Consider the following 21,255-nt stretch of genomic DNA (forward strand, 5'->3'; position numbering starts at 1 on the left):
CACAGAGATTACAACAACAACAACGGTACTAATGAAAAAGTATACAAAAAGAGTGATGCACAGTGCAACTGCTCACCACCCGGGACCTGATGCTCCGCCACTTCCCCCACTGAAAACAGAGACCACCCCCCGGCCCGCTCCCCATTTATATACTGAGCATGATGTCACATGGTATGGAATAGCTCCTTAGCTAGTTCAGGTCAGCTGCCCCGGCTATGCCCCCACCTCCCAGGTTCCTGTAAAAATTAACTCTATCCCAGCTGAACCCAGGACATTATCCACCCCTTATTCTATACCATCTACATCATGCCCAGATCTTACATTTTTCTAATCAACCACTAATACTTTCCTTGTCTTATATATAAGTATATGGACTCCCCCCCGACCTCGCACACACACACACATGGTGTTCCTTTAGCCTGTGGGCTATCCCTCTAATGTGTCCATCAATTTTGGGGCTCTATCTGTTGTAACAGTTCTTCAGGATAAGAGAGAGATGGTGTGAGATGTTGGGTTGTTGTACGCTGCCTCTGGAACTTGTGGCTAGTAAATTTGGTGCAACTCATGACCTTGGTTTGCAGGTCGAAGATGTTGATCTTGAAGAAGTTGCCGGGTGCCAGTCCAAGTTCTATCGCTGTTGTACTTGGCTCAGTTTCAAAAGTCCATCCTGTAGTCATTTGGATAATTCTCACAATAATACCCTTGATATGGCATATAGACACTATAGGTACAATGACATGCATTGGCAGGTTATTTAGCAGTTAAATATCATACAGCCCAATTCACTGGCTATTCTCTCCCAAAATCAAATCTCCCTGAGGTACACATCGAACTTCCCCATCCTTCTGCATCACCCACCAGGTATACCCAGGTCCTTGAGAAAAAACAACCCCTTGAATGGGTTTGCCTGTGATGAGGGAGGACTAACCCAGACTGTCTTTCCTAACATGCTCCTCATGCGCACTACAGGGACTTTATCCCCTTTACAGTATGTGGAACTCTTGGTTGGGCGGGGCCAGCCCGATTGGTGGATCCTCTAGTATTAACTAGCCAGGTGGCTTTTGTTAAATGTGTATCCCAATGTTTGAAAGTTCCACCCCCCATCGCTCTCAATGTAGTTTTCAGCAGTCCATTGTATCGTTCAATTTTTCCGGAGGCTGGTGTGTGATAAGGGATGTGATATACCCACTCAATGCCATGTTCTTTGGCCCAGGTGTCTACTAGGTTGTTTCAGAAGTGAGTCCCGTTGTCCGACTCGATTCTTTCTGGGGTGCCGTGTTGCCATAAAATTTTCTCTTCCAGGCCCAGGATAGTGTTCTGCGCAGTGGCATGGGACACAGGGTATGTTTCCAGCCATCCAGTGGTTGCTTCCACCATTGTAAGCACATGGCACTTGCCTTGGCAGGTTCGTGGGAGTGTGATATAGTCAATCTGCCAGGCCTCCCACTGTTTATATTTCAGCCATCGCCTTCCATGCGACAGGGGCTTTTGCCGCTTGGCTTGCTTAATTGCAGCACATGTTTCACATTCATGGAAGACCTGTGCGATAGTGTCCATGGTCAAGTCCACCCCTCGATCTCGAGCCCATCTATATGTTGAATCTCTTCCCTGATGGCCTGAGGTATCATGGGCCCACTGAGCCATAAATAGCTCACCCTTATGTTGCCAGTCCAGGTCCACCTGAGACACTTAAATCTTGGCGGCCTGATCCGCCTGCTGGTTGTTTTGATGTTCTCCAGTGGCCCGACTCTTGGGTACATGAGCATCTACGTGACGTACTTTTACCACTAGCTTCTCTAACCAAACAGCGATATCTTGCCACAGTGCAGCAGCCCAGATGGGTTTACCTCTGCACTACCAATTGCCCTTCTTCCATTGCTGTAGCCACCCCCATAGGGCATTTGCCACCATCCATGAGTCAGTATAGAGATAGAGCACTGGCCACTTCTCTCTTTCAGCAATGTCTAACGCTAGCTGGATGGCTTTCACCTCTGCAAACTGACTCGATTCACCTTCTCCTTCAGCATTTTCTGCGACTAGTCGTGTAGAACTCCATACAGCAGACTTCCACCTCCAATGTTTTCCCACAATGCGACAGGACCCATCAGTGAACAGGGCATATTGCCTATCATTTTCTGACAGTTTATTATACAGCAGGGCCTCTTCAGTCCGTGTGACCTCCTCCTCTGGCGACGTTCCAAAATCTTTGCCTTCTGGCCAGTCCGTGGTCACTTCTAACATTCCTGGGGGAATGGGGTTTCCTATGCGAGCCCGTTGTGTGATCACTGCAATCCACTTACTCCATGTGGCATCAGTCGCGTGATGTGTAGAGGAGACCCACCCTTTGAACATCCAGCCCAGCAGTGGCAGTCGGGGTGCTAAGAGGAGCTGTGTTTCAGTACCAACCACTTCTGAGGCGGCTCAAACTCCTTCATATGCTGCCAATATCTCTTTTTCAGTTGGAGTATAGCGAGCCTCGGATCCTCGATATCCCCGACTCCAAAACCCCAGGGGTTGGCCTCGGGTCTCCCCAGGTGCTTTCTGCCAAAGACTCCAGGTAGGGATATTCTCCCCAGCTGTAGTGTAGAGCATATTTTTAATATCTTGTCCTGGCCGGACTGGCCCAAGGGCTACTGCGTGAACAATCTCCTGCTTAATCTGTTCAAAGGCTTGTCGTTGCTCAGGCCCCCATTTAAAATCGTTCTTCTTCCGAGTAACTTGGTAGAGAGGGCTTACAATTTGACTGTAATTTGGAATATGCATTCTCCAAAAACCCACAACACCTAAGAAAGCCTGTGTTTCCTTTTTATTAGTCGGTGGGGACATAGCTGCTCTTTTGTTGATCATGTCCATTGGGATCTGACAACGTCCATCTTGCCATTTTATTCCCCAAAACTGGATCTCCTGTTCAGGTCCCTTGACCTTACTTTCTTTTATGGCAAAACTGGGTTTCAGAAGGATTTGGATTATTTTCTTCCCTTTCTCAAAAACTTCTTCTGCCGTGTTGCCCCATTCGATGATTTCATCAATGTATTGCAGGTGCTCTGGAGCTTCACCTTTTTCTAGTGCAGCCTGGATCAGTCCATGGCAAATGGTGGGGCTGTGTTTCCACCCCTGGGGCAATTGATTCCAGGTGTACTGGACGCCCCTCCAAGTGAAAGCAAACTGAGGCCTGCACTCCGCTGCCAAAGGAATGGAGAAAAACGCATTAGCAATGTCAATTGTGGCATACCACTTGGATGCCTTTGATTTCAGTTCATATTGAAGCTCTAACGTATCTGGTACAGCAGCGCTCAGCGGTGGCGTGACTTCATTCAGCCCACGATAATCTACTGTTAGTCTCCATTCCCCATTAGATTTCCGCACGGGCCATATGGCACTATTAAAGGGTGAGTGAGTCTTGCTGATCACTTCTTGGCTCTCCAATTGGCAAATCAGCTTATGGATGGGCATCAGGGAGTCTCAGTTGGTGCGATATTGCCGCCGGTGCACCATCGCGGTAGCAATTGGCACCTGTTGTTCTTCAGCCTTCAGCAACCCCACAACCGAAGGGTCTTGGGAGAGACCCGGTAGGGTAGACAGCTGTTCAATCTCCTCCGTCTCCAATGCAGCTACACCAAAGACCCACAGGTACCCCTTTGGGTCCTTGAAATACCCCCTCCTGAGATAATCTATACCAAGGATGCACGGGGCCTCTGGGCCAGTCGCAATGGGGTGTTTATGCCACTCATTCCCGGTTAGACTCATTTCAGCTTCCAATACGGTTAGCTCTTCGGATCCCCCTGTCACACCGGAGATACAGATGGGTTCTGCCCCTTTATAACTTGATGGCATTAGGGTACATTGTGCACCAGTGTCCACTAGAGCCTTATATTCCTGTGGGTCTGATGTGCCAGGCCATCGAATCCACACTGTCCCGTAGACTCGGTTGTCCCTCTCCTCCACCTGCCTGGAGGCAGGGCCCCTCTAATCCTGGTTAGAGTATCCGTTACTCACTTTCTGCACACGTAAATCAGAAGTCCCTTCAAGGGGATCAGAAATGAGATCAGCCCATCTACTGCGTCTGGGGGACTGCTCACGGGAAACTGGAGCAGCAGTTTTCCAAGAAGAATCCTGTTTTCTGATTGCTTTTTCTCGCAACTCATGTACCCGTGCATCTAGGACTGAGGCAGGTTTTCCATCCCACTTCCTCATGTCCTCTCCATGGTCACGCAGGTAAAACCACCGGACAGCCTGTCGTCTGTGCTTTCTCTCTCCGCTCTCTTGGGCAGAGGAATGCTTACTCCCAATAGCCGCAATGTGGGCCTGTACAGGTGGGGAGAAGGACATATCCACTTTCAATTGCTGGAACTCTCGGGACAATTCCTGTACAGCTGAGACACAGGCCCGTAGGGAGGAAGAGAGACTTCCTTCGTATTGCTGGAGTTGGACAGCCAATTCGTCCACCGTTTGTCCATAGCCTTCTCTTCAGGACATTACTGCCAATGAGTTGGCATAGGTTGGTGGTGCACTTTGTAGAAACTTCCGCCACATGGGTTGTGTGCATTGGACTTCATCTGGATCTGTGGGTGACTGCGCATTTTCTGGATCATTATAAATCACCTCCAGCACGGCTAATTCTCTCAGGTACTGGATACCTCTCTCCATGGTGGTCCACTTGCCTTGGGGACATGTAACTTCATCCCTGAAGGGGTATCTTTCCTTTACACCTAACAGAAGTCGCCTCCAGAGGCTGAGGACTTGTGTTTTTCTCCCAATCGCCTTGTCGATGCCCCCTTCCCTAGACAGAGATCCCAGCTGCTTAGCTTCCCTACCCTCTAATTCCACACTACTAGCCCCACTATCCCAGCATCGGAGCAGCCAGGTAACAATGTGCTCACCTGGGTGGTGGCTAAAATCTTTTTGCATGTCACGCAACTCACTCATGGATAGGGATCGGGTAATTATTTCAGGTTCTGGCTCTTCCTCCTGTTCTCGCGATGACCCTGGTTCATCTTCATCTCTCACTAAGCGAACTGATTTCTTTGTGTGTTTATTTTCTGTACAGGGGTGACTGATACTGGCACAGGCTGGTTCTCTGGTTTAGCTGCAGTGTCTGTCACCGGGGTAGGGGTAGTCATGGTACCTGTTGTCGTGGTAGGGGCAGCCACGGTGCTTGTTGTCGGGGTAGGGGCAGCCAAGGTGTCTGTTGTCAGGGTTTGGGTAGCCACGGTGCATGTTGTCCTGTTTTCCATCTTTTCCCCCTTTTCCCTCTGAGGGTGCTGCATAATATCAAGCAGTGTTTGGTAGATACTGGCCAGGGCCCAGCACAGTGAGGCGAGTTGTATGTCTTTGGAATAGCCACAGCATTTGTCTTTCAAATATTCTACCACTTCATAAGGGTTCTGTAGTTGTTCGGGAGTGAACTTCCAAGTCACTGGCGGTGAGAAGTTCTCTAGATACCTGCCCATATCCTCCCACATGCCGTGCCACCCAAGAATATCCAGCTTTGGGGCAGATCTCTGGGTGGTCCTCTTAAGGAGCCTTTTTGTAGCCCTAAACAAGACCTGAAACATATTCAGGAGGCATAGCACTAAGAGCACACTGGCTTGCGCATCCCAAGGATATTCAAAATTCTCGAAAGCTGTTGTAATTAGTTGGAAGGAGGAAAGGGAGGCGAACGGACGGGGGAAGTATCCCCCCCTAACTTCCCCATGGATGGGGTGTAATTACCAATAAAATCCTGTCCTGGTTTCAGCTGGGATAGAGTTAACTGTCTTCCTAGTAGCTGGTACAGTGCTATGTTTTGAGTTCAGCATGCCAAGAATGTTGATAACACTGATGTTTTCAGTTGTTGCTCAGTAGGGTTTAGACTAAAGTCAAGGATTGTTCAGCTTCTCATGCCCAGCCAGGGCACAAGAAGTTGGCACAGGACACAACCAGGGCACCTGACCCAAACTGGTCAACGGTGTATTCCATACCATGTGACGTTCCATCTAGTTTAGGAACTGGGGGGGGGGGGGGGGGGGGGGAGGGGCGGGGATTCGCCGCTCAGGGACTAGCTGGGTGCCGGTTGGCGGGTGGTGAGCAATTGCCCTGCGCATCATTTGTACATTCCAATCCTTTTATTACTACTGTTGTCATTTTATTAGTGTTATCATTATCATTATTAGTTTCTTCACTCCTGTTCTATTAAACCATTCTTATCTCAACCCAGGAGTTTTACTTCTTTTTCCCGATTTCCTCCCCCATCCCACTGGATGGGGGGGAGTGAGTGAGAGGCTGCGTGGTGCTTAGTTGCTGGCTGGTGTTAAACCACGACAGTCCATTTTGGCACCCAACGTGGGGCACGAAGGGTTGAGATAACGACAAACCTGACCAGAGCTTGTTAAAACAAATTTGTTCTAAGCATTCATTATGTTGATTTATGTGTTCTTAGAGATGTTGCTCTGGCTTTTAAAGTTCTGTTATGTATCACCTCACTTGCTGTATATAGTTCCTCTTTTACTGCTTATCATCCGTGGGAGGTGGATTAAGGTTTTCGCTTTGATGTATGGTATAACACTGGTTTATGATATAATAAAGTCATCAGCTGTGGAATTAATCTGGTATTTGCACTTCGCATTGTCACCTTTATACTGCGGGAGCCACCTGTGGGAAACTATTAATAATTACACCATTTACCTTTCCTCCATGGAAAACCAGTCTATGGGTGGGGTACCTTTCTTCCCCTCTCCTTTCTCCTTCAGTCCAGTTACAATGGTGTTTGAGAATTTTGGAAAATTTGAATACTCCTGGGATGTTGGGACTAGCACGGTCCTAGCCCTACTGCTAGGAATTAGCATACTTCTGAATGTGGTTCAGCTCTCGTTTAAGGTTAAACAGCTATTTAAGAAGATCACCCAGAGATGTGCCCCAAGGCTAGATAATTATGAGTGGCAGGGTGTGTGGGGTAGTATGGGCAAGTACCTAGAACAGTGGCCACCTCCAATGTTTTGGAAATTCACCCCTGAACAAGTGCAGGATCCAGAAGAACTAGTAAAATATTTGGAAAAGATATGCTGTCACCCCGGCAGCTCCAGAGAGATACAAATCACTGCAACGTGCTGGGGCCTGGCCCATGCCTATCGAGCCCTGTTCGACACCACTCAGTACCCTCAAGGGGAAGAGAAAGTATCTAGACCTAACAACAAAACGATGAGCACCGCGGCCACCCAAACTTTGGCAATGGGCGCTGTGGCCCCTCCAGGCCTGGCAAGGAGCATTGCAGGCACCCAGACCTTGGTGACAGGCACCGTGACCCCTCCAGCCCCGGCGACGAGAACTCTGGCTACCCAAATCTCAACAACAGGCACTGCAGCCCCTCCAGCCCCGGCAATGAGCACAGCAGCTACCCAAACCTTGGCAACAAGCACTGCAGCCCCTCCAGCCCCACCGATGAGCACTGCTCATACCCAAACCTCAGCGACAGACACTGCGGTTATCCAGAACCCGGCGAGCGATACTGCAACTGAACCAGAGGACCAACCTGGACCAGTATCGGTTGCCCCTGTACAGAAAAGGAAATATAAAAAAAAATCAGTTCGCTTAGCGAAGGATGAAGGTGAACCAGGGTCATCACGGGAACTGGAGGAAGAGGCAGAACCAGAGGTAATAACCTGGTCCCTATCCTTGAGTGAGCTGCGGGATTTGCGAAAAGATTTTGTCCGCCATACAGGTGAGCATATTATCACCTGGCTCCTCCGATGCTGGGACAATGGGGCTAATAGCTTGGAATTAGAAGGTAGGGAAGCCAAGCAGCTGGGATCACTTGCCAGGGAAGGTGGCATTGACAAGGCAATTGCAAGAGGGACACAAGCCATCAGCCTTTGGAGGCGACTCCTGTCAAGTGTGAAGGAAAGGTACCCCTTCAAGGAAGATGTTATATGTGAATCAAGTGGACCACCATGGAAAAAGGTATCCAATATCTGAGGGAATTAGCGGTGCTAGAGACGATTCATCATGACCCGGACAACCAACAATTACCCAAAGATCCAAACAAAGTCCAATGCACATGACCCATGTGGCAAAAAGTTGTACGGAGTGCACCATCCTCGTATGCCAACCCACTGGCAATAATGACCTGGAAGGATGAAGAGGCACCAACAGTGGAGGAAGTGGCTCGCCAACTGCGTCAATACGAAGAAAATCTCTCCTCCTCCCTACAAGCCTGCATTTTGGCTGTGGAGAAGCTGTCCCAGGATGTCCAACAAATCCAAGAGGATATGTCCTACTCCACACTTGTAATGACCAATGTCTCAGCTATTAGGAGTGAGCGGTCTTCTGCCCAAGAGAGAGAATATAGAAGGTACACACCGCGAGGTGCCCTGTGGTTCTACCTCTCTGACCACGGAGAGGACATGAAGAAATGAGATGGAAAACCTACCTCGGTCCTAGATGTACAGGTACGTGAGTTGCAAGGAAACACCACCACAAAAGGGGATTCTACCAGGAAATATGCCGCTCCAGTTTCCAAACAGAATAGAAGGGCTGACTTTATTTCCAATCCTCTTGAAGGGACTTCTGAGCCAATTCTACGAGAAGTGAATACTGAATACTCTAACAAGAATTAGAGGGGACCTGCCTCCAGCCAGGTGGAGGAAAGGGATAACCGGGTCCATTGGACTGTGTGGATTCGATGGCCTGGCACATCAGACCCACAGGAATATAAGGCACTAGTGGACACTGGTGCACAATGTACTCTCATGCCCTCAAGTTATAAAGGGGCAGAACCCATCTGTATCTCTGGTGTGACAGGGGGATCCGAAGAGCTAACCGTATTGGAGGCTGAAGTAAGCCTAACCGGGAACGCATGGCAGAAACACCCCATTGTGACTGGCCCAGAGGCCCCGTGCATCCTTGGCATAGACTATCTCAGGAGGGGGTATTTCAAGGACCCAAAGGATTACCGTTGGGCCTTTGGTATAGCTGCCTTGGAGATGGAGGGAACTGAACAGCTGTCTACCTTGCCCGGCCTCTCTGAGGACCCTTCGGTTGTGGGGTTGCTGAAGGTTGAAGAACAACAGGTGCCAATTGCTACCACAACGGTGCACCGGCGGCAATATCGCACCAACCGAGACTCCCTGATCCCCATCCATAAGCTGATTTGCCAATTGGAGAGCCAAGGAGTGATCAGCAAGACTCACTCACCCTTTAATAGTCCCATATGGCCAGTGCGGAAGTCTAACGGGGAATGGAGATTAACCGTTGACTATCGCGGCCTGAATGAAGTTACCCCACCGCTGAGTGCTGCCGTTCCAGATATGCTAGAACTTCAATACGAGCTAGAGTCAAAGGCAGCCAAGTGGTATGCCACCATTGACATTGCTAATGCATTTTTCTCAATCCCTCTGGCAGCAGAGTTTCGTCCACAATTTGCCTTTACTTGGAGGGGTGTCCAGTACACTTGGAATCGATTGCCCCAGGGGTGGAAACACAGCCCCACCATTTGCCATGGACTAATCCAGACTGCACTGGAAAAAGGTGAAGCTCCAGAACACCTGCAATACATTGATGACATTATTGTATGGAGAAACACAGCAGAAGAAGACTTTGAGAAAGGGAAGAAAATAATCCAAATGCTTCTGAAAGCCGGTTTCACCATAAAAGAAAGTAAGGTCAAGGGACCTGCACAGGAGATCCAGTTTTTGGGAATAAAATGGCAAGATGGACGTCGTCAGATCCCAATGGACGTGATTAACAAAATAGCAGCTATGTCTCCCCCAACTAATAAAAAGGACACACAGGCCTTCTTAGGTGTCGTGGGGTTTTGGAGAATGCATATTCCAAATTACAGTCTGATTGTAAGCCCTCTCTATCAAGTGACACAAAAGAAGAATGATTTTAAATGGGGCCCTGAACAACAACAAGCCTTCGAACAAATTAAACGGGAGATTGTTCATGCCGTAGCTCTTGGACCAGTCTGGGCAGGACAAGATGTTAAGAATGTGCTCTACACTGCAGCTGGGGTGAATGGCCCTACCTGGAGCCTCTGGCAGAAAGCACCTGGGGAAACCCGAGGCCGACCCCTGGGGTTTTGGAGTCGAGGATATCGAGGATCCGAGGCTCACTATACTCCAACTGAAAAAGAGATACTGGCAGCGTATGAAGGAGTTTGAGCCGCCTCAGAAGTGGTTGGTACTGAGACACAGCTCCTCTTAGCACCCCGACTGCCAGTGCTGGGCTGGATGTTCAAAGGGAGGGTCTCCTCTACACATCACGCGACTGACGCCACGTGGAGTAAGTGAATCACACTGATCACACAACGGGCTCACATAGGAAACCCCAGTCGCCCAGGAATGTTAGAAGTGATCACGGACTGGCCAGAAGGCAAAGATTTTGGGATGTCACCAGAGGAGGCGGTGGCACGGGCGGAAGAGGCCCTGCTGTATAATAAACTGCCAGAAAATGATAGGCAATATGCCCTGTTCACTGATGGGTCCTGTCGCATTGTCGGAAAGCATCGAAGGTGGAAAGCTGCTGTATGGAGTCCTACACGACAAGTTGCAGAAACTGCTGAAAGAGAAGGTGAATTGAGTCAGTTTGCAGAGGTGAAAGCCATCCAGCTAGCGTTAGACATTGCTGAAAGAGAGAAGTGGCCAGTGCTCTATCTCTATACTGACTCATGGATGGTGGCAAATGCGCTGTGGGGGTGGCTACGGCAATGGAAGCAGAGCAACTGGCAGCGCAGAGGTAAACCCATCTGGGCTGCCGCACTGTGGCAGGATATTGTGTCCCGGCTAGAGAATCTGGTTGTAGAAGTACGTCATGTACATGCTCACGTACCCAAGGGTCAGGACACTGAGGAACATCGAAACAACGAACAGGTAGATCAGGCTGCCAAGATTGAAGTGTCTCAGGTGGACCTGGACTGGCAACATAAGGGTGAGCTATTTATGGCTCGGTGGGCCCATGATACTTCAGGCCATCAGGGAAGAGATGCAACATATAGATGGGCTCAATATCGAGGGGTGGACCTGACCATGGACACTATCACGCAGGTTATCCATGAATGTGAAACATGTGCTGCAATTAAGCAAGCCAAGCGGTTAAAGCCCCTCTGGTATGGAAGGCAATGGCTGAAATATAAATTTGGGGAAGCCTGGCAGATTGACTATATCACACTCCCACAAACTCACCAAGGCAAGCGCTATGTGCTTACAATGGTGGAAGCAACTACCGGATGGCTGGAAACATATTCTGTACCCCATGCCACTCCCGGAACACTATCCTGGGCCTTGAGAAGCAGGTCTTGTGGCGACATGGCACCCCAGAAAGAATTGAGTCAGACAACAGGACTCACTTCTGAAACAACCTCATAGACACCTGGGCCAAAGAGCATGGCATTGAGTGGGTGTATCATATTCCCTATCATGCACCAGCCTCTGGGAAAATCGAGCGATACAATGGACTGTTAAAGACTACATTGAGAGCGATGGGGGGTAGAACTTTCAAACATTGGGATAAACACTTAGCAAAAGCCACCTGGTTAGTCAACACCAGAGGATCTGCCAATCGGGCTAGCCCTGCCCAGTCAGAATTTTTGCATACTGTAGAAGGGGATAAAGTCCCTGTAGTGCACATGAAAAATATGTTAGGGAAAACAGTCTGGGTTACTCCTGCCTCAGGCAATGGTAAACCCATTCGTGGGATTGCTTTTGCTCAAGGGCCTGGGTGCACTTGGTGGGTGATGCGAAAAGATGGAGAAGTCCGATGTGTGCCTCAAGGGGATTTGATTTCAGGTGACAATAGCCAGAATTAAACTGTATGATATTAGTTGCTATATAACCCTGCTACTTTATGTTATCATTACTATAATTGTTATATGCTATATCCATAGTACTATAGTAAGAATCACTTGGATCAAGCAAGGAAGAACTATGATAAAACTGAGCAAAGCGCAGTAGTGATGGAACCAGAACTGACTCCAGCATGCAACAGTCCAACTGTGCACACCATCCTCCTGCTGCGTCAAATGTCATCTTCTCGTCACACTGCACTGAAGCCCAATGCTGCTCTACCGACTGAGAGGACTTTGCACCATTCCTCCTGCCCAGACAGACTGGTATGACAGATGGAGCCCAGAGTCGGAAACTAATTGAACTCAACAAATGTTTTATGAACATAACTCATGAACTAAAGGAATGATATCTCTGTGTGTGTATACATATATATATATAATTGTTCATATGTCTCAAAGGGATGGAAAGATGGTGATGATTAATCAGGATGTAACTAAAGGTATGGGAACTGAGCATGATGTCAATGGTATAGAATAAGGGGTGGATACTGTCCTGGTTTCAGCTGGGATAGAGCTAACTGTCTTCCTAGTAGCTGGTACAGTGCTATGTTTTGAGTTCAGCATGTGAAGAATGTTGATAACACTGATGTTTTCAGTTGTTGCTCAGTAGGGTTTAGACTAAAGTCAAGGATTGTTCAGCTTCTCATGCCCAGCCAGGGCACAAGAAGTTGGCACAGGACACAGCCAGGGCACCTGACCCAAACTGGCCAAAGGGGTATTCCATACTATGTGACGTCCCATCTAGTTTAGGAACTGGGAAGTGGGGGGGTGGGGATTCGCCGCTCGGGGACTAGCTGGGTGAAGGTCGGTGGGTGGTGAGCAATTGCCGTGCACATCATTTGTACATTCCAATCATTTTATTACTACTGTTGTCATTTTATTAGTGTTATCATTATCATTATTAGTTTCTTCTCTTCTGTTCTATTAAACCGTTCTTATCTCAACCCAGGAGTTTGATTTTTTTCCTGATTTCCTCCCCCATCCCATTGGATGGGGGGGAGTGAGTGAGCGGCTGCGTGGTGCTTAGTTGCTGGCTGGGGTTAAACCACGACATCTCGATACTTGCCCATATCCTCCCACATGCCGTGCCACCCATGAATATCCAGCTTTGGGGCAGATCTCTGGGTGGTCCTCTTAAAGAGGCTTTTTTGTAGCCCTAAACAAGACCTGAAACATATTCAGGAGGCATAGCACTAACAGCACACTGGCTTGTGCATCCCAAGGATATTCAAAATTCTCGAAAGCTGTTGTAATTAGTCGGAAGGAGGAAAGGGAGGCAAACGGACGGGGGGAAGTATCCCCCCCAACTTCCCCATGGATGGGGTGTAATTACCAATAAAATCCAACAGATGGTGCCCAAAGTATGGAAATTATATCACTGCCTCATACAGATTCCAGCTTAACCTCATGACCAGTGATGTAATCATTTCACAAGTCGACATTGCCCACTACAGCAAAATGATAATCCCAATCACTCTCCCAGAGATGAGATACGCAACCACAGGCAATACATAGAGCATATCAGAGTTTACAAAACGCCACCACGTAAACAAATGAAACAACATTGTGACTAACATCTATTTATCTAAGAAATGCGTTTGGCTAATTTGTTTCAACACGCTCTGGCCAGATCTGTCGTTATCTCAACCCTTCTGCCCCACGTTGGGCGCCAAAAAGGACTGTCGTGGTTTCAGCCCAGCCGGTAACAAAGGACCACGCAGCCGCTCGCTCACTCCTCCGCCCCCCTCCGGTGGGATGGGGAGGAGACGGAGGAGAGAAAAGGGGAAAAAACCTGGAACCTCGTGGTTTGAGATAAAGGCAGTTTAGTGGGACAAACACAAAGAAATTACAACAACAACGGTACTAATGACCACTTAAGATAGAAGCGCAGTCCCAACTTTCGTGGGGCCTTGTATTGGCTTTGTGTGGCAAGGTTTCGGTAGCGGGGGGAAGGGGGTTACAGGGGTGGCTTCTGTAAGAAGCTGCTGGAAGCTTCCCCTGTGTTTGAGAGAGAGCAATACCAGCTGGCTCTAAGATGGACCCGCCGCCGGCCAAGGCCGAGCCAATCAGCGATAGTGGTAACGCCTCTGTGATAACATTTTTAAGAAGGAAAAAAAAAAAGTTGAGATGGGGAGAAACAGCCGCCAGAGAGGAGTGAGAACATGTAAGAGAAACAAGCCTGCAGACACCAAGGTCAGGGAAGAAGGAGGGGGAGGAGATGCTCCAGGCGCTGGAGCGAAGATTCCCCTGCAGCCCATGGTGAACACCATGGTGAGGCAGGCTGTCCCCCTGCAGTCCAGGGAGGTCCATGGTGGAGCAGATATCCACCTGCAGCCCATGGAGGACCCCATGCTGGAGCAGGTGGGTTCCCAAAGGAGGCTGTGACCCTGTGGGAACCCCGTGCTGGAGCAGGCTCCTGGCAGGACCTGCGGATCTGTGGAGAGAGGAGCCCACGGATCAGGTTTTCTGGCAGGACTTGTGACCCTGTGGGGGACCCGTGCTAGAGCAGTGTGCTCCTGAAGGACTGCACGCCGTGGAAAGGACCCATGCTGGAGCAGTTTGTGAAGAGCTGCAGCCTGTGGGAAGGACCCATGTTGGTGAAATTCATGGAGGACTGTCTCCTGTGGGTGGGACCCCACGCTGGAGCAGGGGAAGAGTGTGATGAGTCCTCCCCCGAGGAGGATGAAGCGGCAGAAAATAACGCGTGGTGAACTGACCATAGCCCCATCCCCCCGTGCTGCTGGGGGGGCTTGGTGGTGAAATCCGGGAGTGAAGTTGTGCCCGGGAAGAAGGGAGGGGTGGAGGGAAGGTGTTTTAAGATTTGGTTTTATTTATCATTACCCTACTCTGGTTGATTTGTAATAAATTGAGTTAATTTTCCCCAAGCTGAGTCTGTTTTGCCCATGATGGTAATTGGTGAGTGATCTCTCCTGTCCTTATCTTGACCCGCAATCTCTTTGTTATATTTTTCTCTCCCCTGTCCAGCTGAGGAGGGGGGAGTGATAGAACAGCTTTGGTGGGCACCTGGCACCTAGCCAGGGTCAACCTGCCACAGGCCTTCTTCCTCCAGGAAGGCATAAATTGTGTTCCTTCTCCTGGTCACTTAAGATAAGGAATTAGGGCTTTGGAGAAGTGCATTCCCACCCTCTGTGGGGCCTTCTCCTCTGGCCACATTGTCCTGTTCACAAAACTCCAGCATTTTTACAGAGACCATTTTCTCCAGCAAAGCTCTTTAATGGATGTTTGAGACACTGAATTTGTCAGACCATCACAGGGACACGGCTGGGACAGCTGAGCCCAACTGACCGAAGGGATATTCCAGACCATATGATGTCATGCTCAGCATATAAAGCTGGGGGAAGAAGAAAGGGGGGACAGTTGGAGTGCTGGTGTTTGTCTTCCCAAGTAACTGTTACACATGATGGAGCCCTGCTTTCCTGGAGGTGGCTGAACACCTGCCTGCTGATGGGAAGCAGTGAATGAATTCCTTGTTTTGCTTTGCTTGTGTGTGCAGCTTTTGCTTTCCCTATTAAACGGTATTTATCTCAGCCCATGAGTTTTCTCACGTTTTACCCTTCTGATTCTCTTCCCCCATCGCACTGAGGGGGAGTGAGCGAGTGGCTGTATGGGGCTTAGTTGCCAGCTGGGGTTAAACTATGACACACATTTATTACAGTAAGAAGTCACCTGAATTTTTTTCAGTTTTATGTAATACCTCATCAAAGTTCTTTCAAAGCTGCTAATGATTTCTGTGTTTTATTGAAGAATTTACTAGCAAGTTTTAACTGCATTGTTTTCAACATCCCTGGAACGATGTATTCCTGCATCATCTGGCTCACAGTATACTTCAATGCGCACTTCTACTGTTCTAGTCACCAAGCTTGATTGCATTACATTGTGGTGGGTTGACCTTGGCTGGCTGCCAGGTGCCCACCAAGCCACTCTATTGCTCCCCCTTCTCAACAGGACAGAGGAGAGAAAAATATAACAAAAGGCTGGTAGGTCAAGACAAGGACAGGGAGATTACTCACCCATTACCGTCACGGGCAAAACAGACTTGACTTGGGGAAATTAATTTAATTTATTGCTAATTAACACCAGAACAGGATAAGGAGAAATAAAACCAAATCTAAACCCACCTTTCCCCTACCTCTCCTTTCTTCCCAGGATCAACTTCACTCCTGATTTTCTCTACCTCCTCCCCTGAGCCACACAGGTGGACAGGGAATGGGGGTTGCATCACACGTTGTGTCTGCCGCTCCTTCCTCCTCACACTCTTCCCCTGCTCCAGCATGGGTCCCCTGCAGGGGTCACAAGTCCTGCCAGAAAACTTGCTCCATGGGCTCCTCTCTCCACAGATCCGCAGGTCCTGCCAGGAGCCTGCTCCAGCACAGGCTTCCCACGGGGCCACAGCCTCCTTTGGGCATCCACCTGCTCTGGCATGGGGTCTTCCACAGGCTGCAGGTGGATATCTGCTCCACTGTGGACCTCCATGGGCTGCAGGGGGACAGCCTGCCTCACCATGGTCTTCCCCATGGGCTGCAGGGGAATCTCTGCTCTGGCGCCAGGAGCACCTCCTCGCCCTCCTTCTTCACTGACCTTGGTGTCTGCAGGGTTGTTTCTCTCACTGTGACAGTGTGCTCCCCCCTCCCCCGACCTGTATTTCCCATAATCCTGATCAAGTGATAACCACCAGTGGGGTTCGTAATGGATGTGTCTGGTCATGATGGTTGCATCCAGCTCAAAGTGGATTCGGGGAAGACAGATAACACAATACCCAAGGACTAATTTGAACAATGTGCCCACATAACCATAGTGCTGGTCAACATGTGACTCAAGCCAAATTTGGAAGAAACTAACACCTGTAGTTGCTATGCAAATATGACTGAGTCAATTATCTTACTCCATAAATAGTGGACAGCCCAGGGCCATTGAGCTCTCCTGCACAGCAGTGGGCTGCATGCCAGGATCTCTCCTTGAGTAGGGACACCTCTCAAGGTTACTCCAGGAGGTTGAGAGATTCCTTGCTGCAACAGATTCTTGGTGATTAATAGGATGATAAACCTTGAAATCCTAACTAAATGATATAAAGGATTGATTGTGCACATATAATCCTTTAGACATAAACCATTGACCAAGTCTGGGACTAGGATTGGATCCAGCCACACCTAGACTCCTCTCTGAGGAGTTTAGAACACAAGGGGGACTATTCTGAACCTCGTGACTCAACGGGAGGGTCTCCCTGACACGTTTTGTCTGACCCTGTCCTCTATGCAGTAAATATCAAGTGAACCTTGCCATTGAATCTTGTTAAACCACTGTTGCATTTACTATCAAACTTTGTTAAATTGCTGTTTTATATCAATAAACATATTGCTACTTCTCTCTTATGAGTGAAGTGCGTCACTCTATCCATGATGCTCACATATTCTCAATCGTCTCTCTTCAGCTGCAGTTATGCAGTTTTAACACCACCACCCCCTTCTTAACTATGTTATCACAGACACGCTACCACCATTCCTGATGGGCTCGGTCTTGGCCAGCAGCAGGTCTGTTTTGGAGCCAGCTGGCATTGGCTCTATCAGACATAGGGGAAGCTTCTAGCAGCTTCTCACAGAAGCCACCCCTGTAGTCTTCCTGCTACCAAACCCTTGCCACACAAACCAAATACAGCCATTCACTACTTCAGTTACTTAAATTATGAACCCAACAGCATTGTTTCAGAGTGAGTCACTTGGTACCAATACTCCACCTTTATTACTCTTCTGCTCTGTTGCTGCCAAAAGCATGTTTTATCAAATCAACCTTAAATCAAATTGAAGGATTAGAAAGCATTAGTTAACATTAGTAACTACAAACTGCAATAGTTTAGTGGTTGTAAATTCCATTTTGACTCTTTCTAGTCAACTTCAGCCCTGCATGAAAAATCCTTTGTGATTTCTAATATATTCAGGAGATGCATTACTACAGATATACCATACTAAGTTCTCATCTATATTCTATGTAAGATGGGGAAATAACATGATAAACTATTATGCTGTAATAATATCAAGTACCCATGTGACTGTTCACTCAACTCCTGCTCAGATTTTGGCTAACACAGCTCACGCTAAGGCCTTATGTATGCTGGGAGCAGCACCATTAGGTCAAAGCGAGGGCACCAGGTAGGCAGGACAGGTGGCCAGAAAGAGCTAAAGGGCCATTATGCAGCCATGATCACCTGCAGCTGGCTGTCTTCTGCAGCCATCATCTTTGCATATTGAGTGTTTGGCAGTTTCCTCAGAATCTGTTAGCTCATGGAAATGGCATAGAGCAAACTTCTGAGCTGGAGGGTATAAAACATCAGCTTAACCCAAAAAGCTTTTGAAGCAGATCCAACAGCAGCTGGACTGCTGAGGTGTTCATGCTTCCCTGTGTGATACAGGGGATGCCTGCACCATGACAGAGGAGGAAGGATGAGCACTCTCACTGTCAGCTAGGGAACTAATTTTGCTCATAGGTGCACGAGTTAAGAGTTATGAGTTATAAGTTATGAAACCTCATGCCTTGAGTGGTGAATAAGTGAATTCATGTGATAGACTAGTCTGGGCAAAGGGAATTGAGCCCTTGCTTGTTGTGTTTGTTATATTTCTTAATGAGCTCATAAAATAAAGTTTAATTTACAGAGTACGTTGTCCTGTAAATTTGAGAGATCCAAATGGACTGTGACAACCCATTCAATGGCTAGCTGAATTTATATTGTTGATGTATCAATATTTGACATTGTGTACGTTTTAGGCACTTACCTTTAAATATGTCAATCAATGAACTTGAAGCAGCTTATTTGCAGTCAACCAATAAAAAAATAACCTAAATGAAAAAAAAGACTTAAGTGTTTAAAGGATTTTAATTAAATGAAAAGCAAACAAACCTGAAACATTTAGAAGAGCAAGCTCTGATTATATAACTTCACTTAGTACCAAAGTGTTCCATAGTACATACTACATAAGCAAGATGTGGTGTCCAGATTGCAAAGATCTTCTCCAGTCTGGTTATAATATACAACAGAAACAGAAAAGGTAATTTGTGGTAGAAAGGCCTGAAGCTACACTAGTAAGATTACATGATATCTCAGGAAGGTATTCTTAGTACAGCACAGTAGAATAAACAGTGCTTGTGTTTTTAATTGAACCAAATAGAGCTTTTAATTATTACTATACTAACAAAGAGGAAATGCAAAGGCTCAGGAGTGAGTTTTATGAAAGATAGTAAATGAAATAATGACAAAAGATATTAGCCTGGACAGAATTTTTAGCTAAGAAGCTGCCATTTGAAATGCTGCGAAAGAGGTAGAACAATTTGCTTTTACAGGTACTGAAGTAGGATTGCACATTAAAAATCAGAATGGCAGTACATAGGATAGGCAGTAAATGGGTCACATTTGGGCAGAAGTCATGCTATGTGAAAATAATTCTAAGCTTTGATTCTACAAAACATCCATAGGTATACATACTAGTGCTTACCAAGGGCAGCCACCAGCTTGAGCAGCTGGAAGACAGACATGAACTTCATAGTATCCTTATCACCTTGATAAAAATCTTAAAGCCTAAGATGTGCAGACTTGTATTAGTAAGGATTTAGAGGACCTCCTGTCTCCACACACATTGAGTAACATCCTGTTATTTCTGCCAATTTTGAAATGAAGATAATGAGTTTGGGTTTTGTTGGTTTGGTTTTTTTTTTTAAGAAATAAAAGTAGTCAAGATGCCTATGACTTTTAATTAGACAAAGCAAGCTCTGAGTTGCTCCATTGGACAATTATTTGACTAACAACCCTCTGTTAAACGCTGCTGTTTTATGGACTGAGAAACAGTCACACAGCTGAGTGAACGCTTGCAACAAGTGAGAGCTGTGGTCCAAGGTTCCGGTTAGCTTCCATCTGGTTTTGGCCCAAAGACAACAGTTTTTGTGTGCAAGCAAAACTAAAATTAGCTACATCATCTCATGGCAGAGTACTGGAGAAAGTGACACAACTATCTTACTCCCTTATGCTAAGGTATGTAAAGAATTAAAGAAAATGGATACTTGAATTCTTACTTTGTCATGCAATTCATCTGTTCTTCCAAAGTATTTCCAATGCTCGAAGGAAAAGGTGCACACATTTACAGGCCTGGGGTTATTTTGGACACAGCTCCAAAATGTTTATTTGAGCAAGTACATTTCAGAATGAAAAATGTATATGCAAGACCATGACCATCATTGTGCTAAGGAGAAAAAAATATTAATATGCAAGATGACTCAAAATTTCCTTTTGAGATATGATCAAGTTAAAGGAAGGCACTGAAAGATGCCTTGTGTCAAGATGCAGTTCTGGGAAGAAAAATACTACTTCAGAATTTAGTCGTAAAACAGTTTTGTTGGTTTGTTGTTTTGTTTTTGTTGTTGTTGGTTTTAAATCAAATCGCTCTTTTTCAGTTTTTTGAATGGTCTCATTTACTGTTTGAATTTTCAAACTAAGGAACCCTTCAGTTTCTATATTTGCAAGCCACAGAATCCCCTGAAGAAGTCAACATGTATATAAATCTGAAAGATAACTTGAGAAAACTGCAAATTAAATATGTCCTACATGTAGGGCATTCCTTGACAAACATTTCAAGGTAAAAGGACTGGCAAATTACACTGCTTCTCATTGTGTACAGTACTTTATCAGAGAAACAAAATACTATTTGGCATTTGTATTAAGCACTGGGGGAACAGAGAGAAATAATGAACAATTAAAAAATATTGCTGTGATAGTAATACTGCAGTAGTTATGCATCCAAATTAACCCGTATGCTGTAAACCCAGGGGAAGACTGAGTTCCCCTGTATGTTTAATAGAGGAAACTTATGACTATCCATTTTGCTGAGAGGCAATAAGAAAAGGAAAAATGGGTAAGACTGTCAGTGTAACACTTTTTAAAATATAAGTTAAGATTTGACAGAAGTGATTTATACCTGAAGCTACAAAATAAATACCTCAATTTTTACTTTTATGATTCAAATGTAAGTCTGGCAAAAAAGAATTAGTGTCACGAGCCCCCCTGAAAAACTATGATTCAAAAGTAATTCCTTATATGCCATCACTTATACATATATATGTTAATAAGTGTGCAGCATAATTGCATTTGTTTTCCTTAAAAAGCGGACTGATTATTGGAAAAATGCTTCATTTTAAGCCTGCCATTAATCAGATTAATATTTGGGTGTCTTTTGGGAGGTTTCAATGGTATATATTGCTCATTTTATGCAAAACAAGGACAAATGCCTCTGAAAGTAGTGCATTTTACATATTAATACTTTATATAAACAGTATGTTTCATTATGAGTCATTCCGTGGTAACAAAAGCTACCAACATCTATCCTGTAAGCATTTAACATACATAAGAAATTATTTTATGCACACAATATTCCTATTGA

General features: G+C 46.6%; 1 protein-coding gene across 1 annotated transcript in view; it reads right to left on the reverse strand.

Annotated features, from left to right (window-relative positions):
- Positions 1–2,966: 2,966 nt before the first annotated feature.
- LOC126035441 (transportin-1-like) overlaps positions 2,967–21,255 on the reverse strand; it is a 135,232-nt gene continuing 116,943 nt past the window's right edge. The window contains exon 7 of the mRNA XM_049794005.1: positions 2,967–3,182. Coding sequence (XP_049649962.1) covers positions 3,053–3,182 — 130 coding nt within the window. The 3' untranslated portion in view covers positions 2,967–3,052. The remainder of the gene's footprint in view (positions 3,183–21,255) is intronic.

Source organism: Accipiter gentilis, chromosome W, assembly GCF_929443795.1.
Source record: "Accipiter gentilis chromosome W, bAccGen1.1, whole genome shotgun sequence".
NCBI lineage: Eukaryota > Metazoa > Chordata > Aves > Accipitriformes > Accipitridae > Astur > Astur gentilis.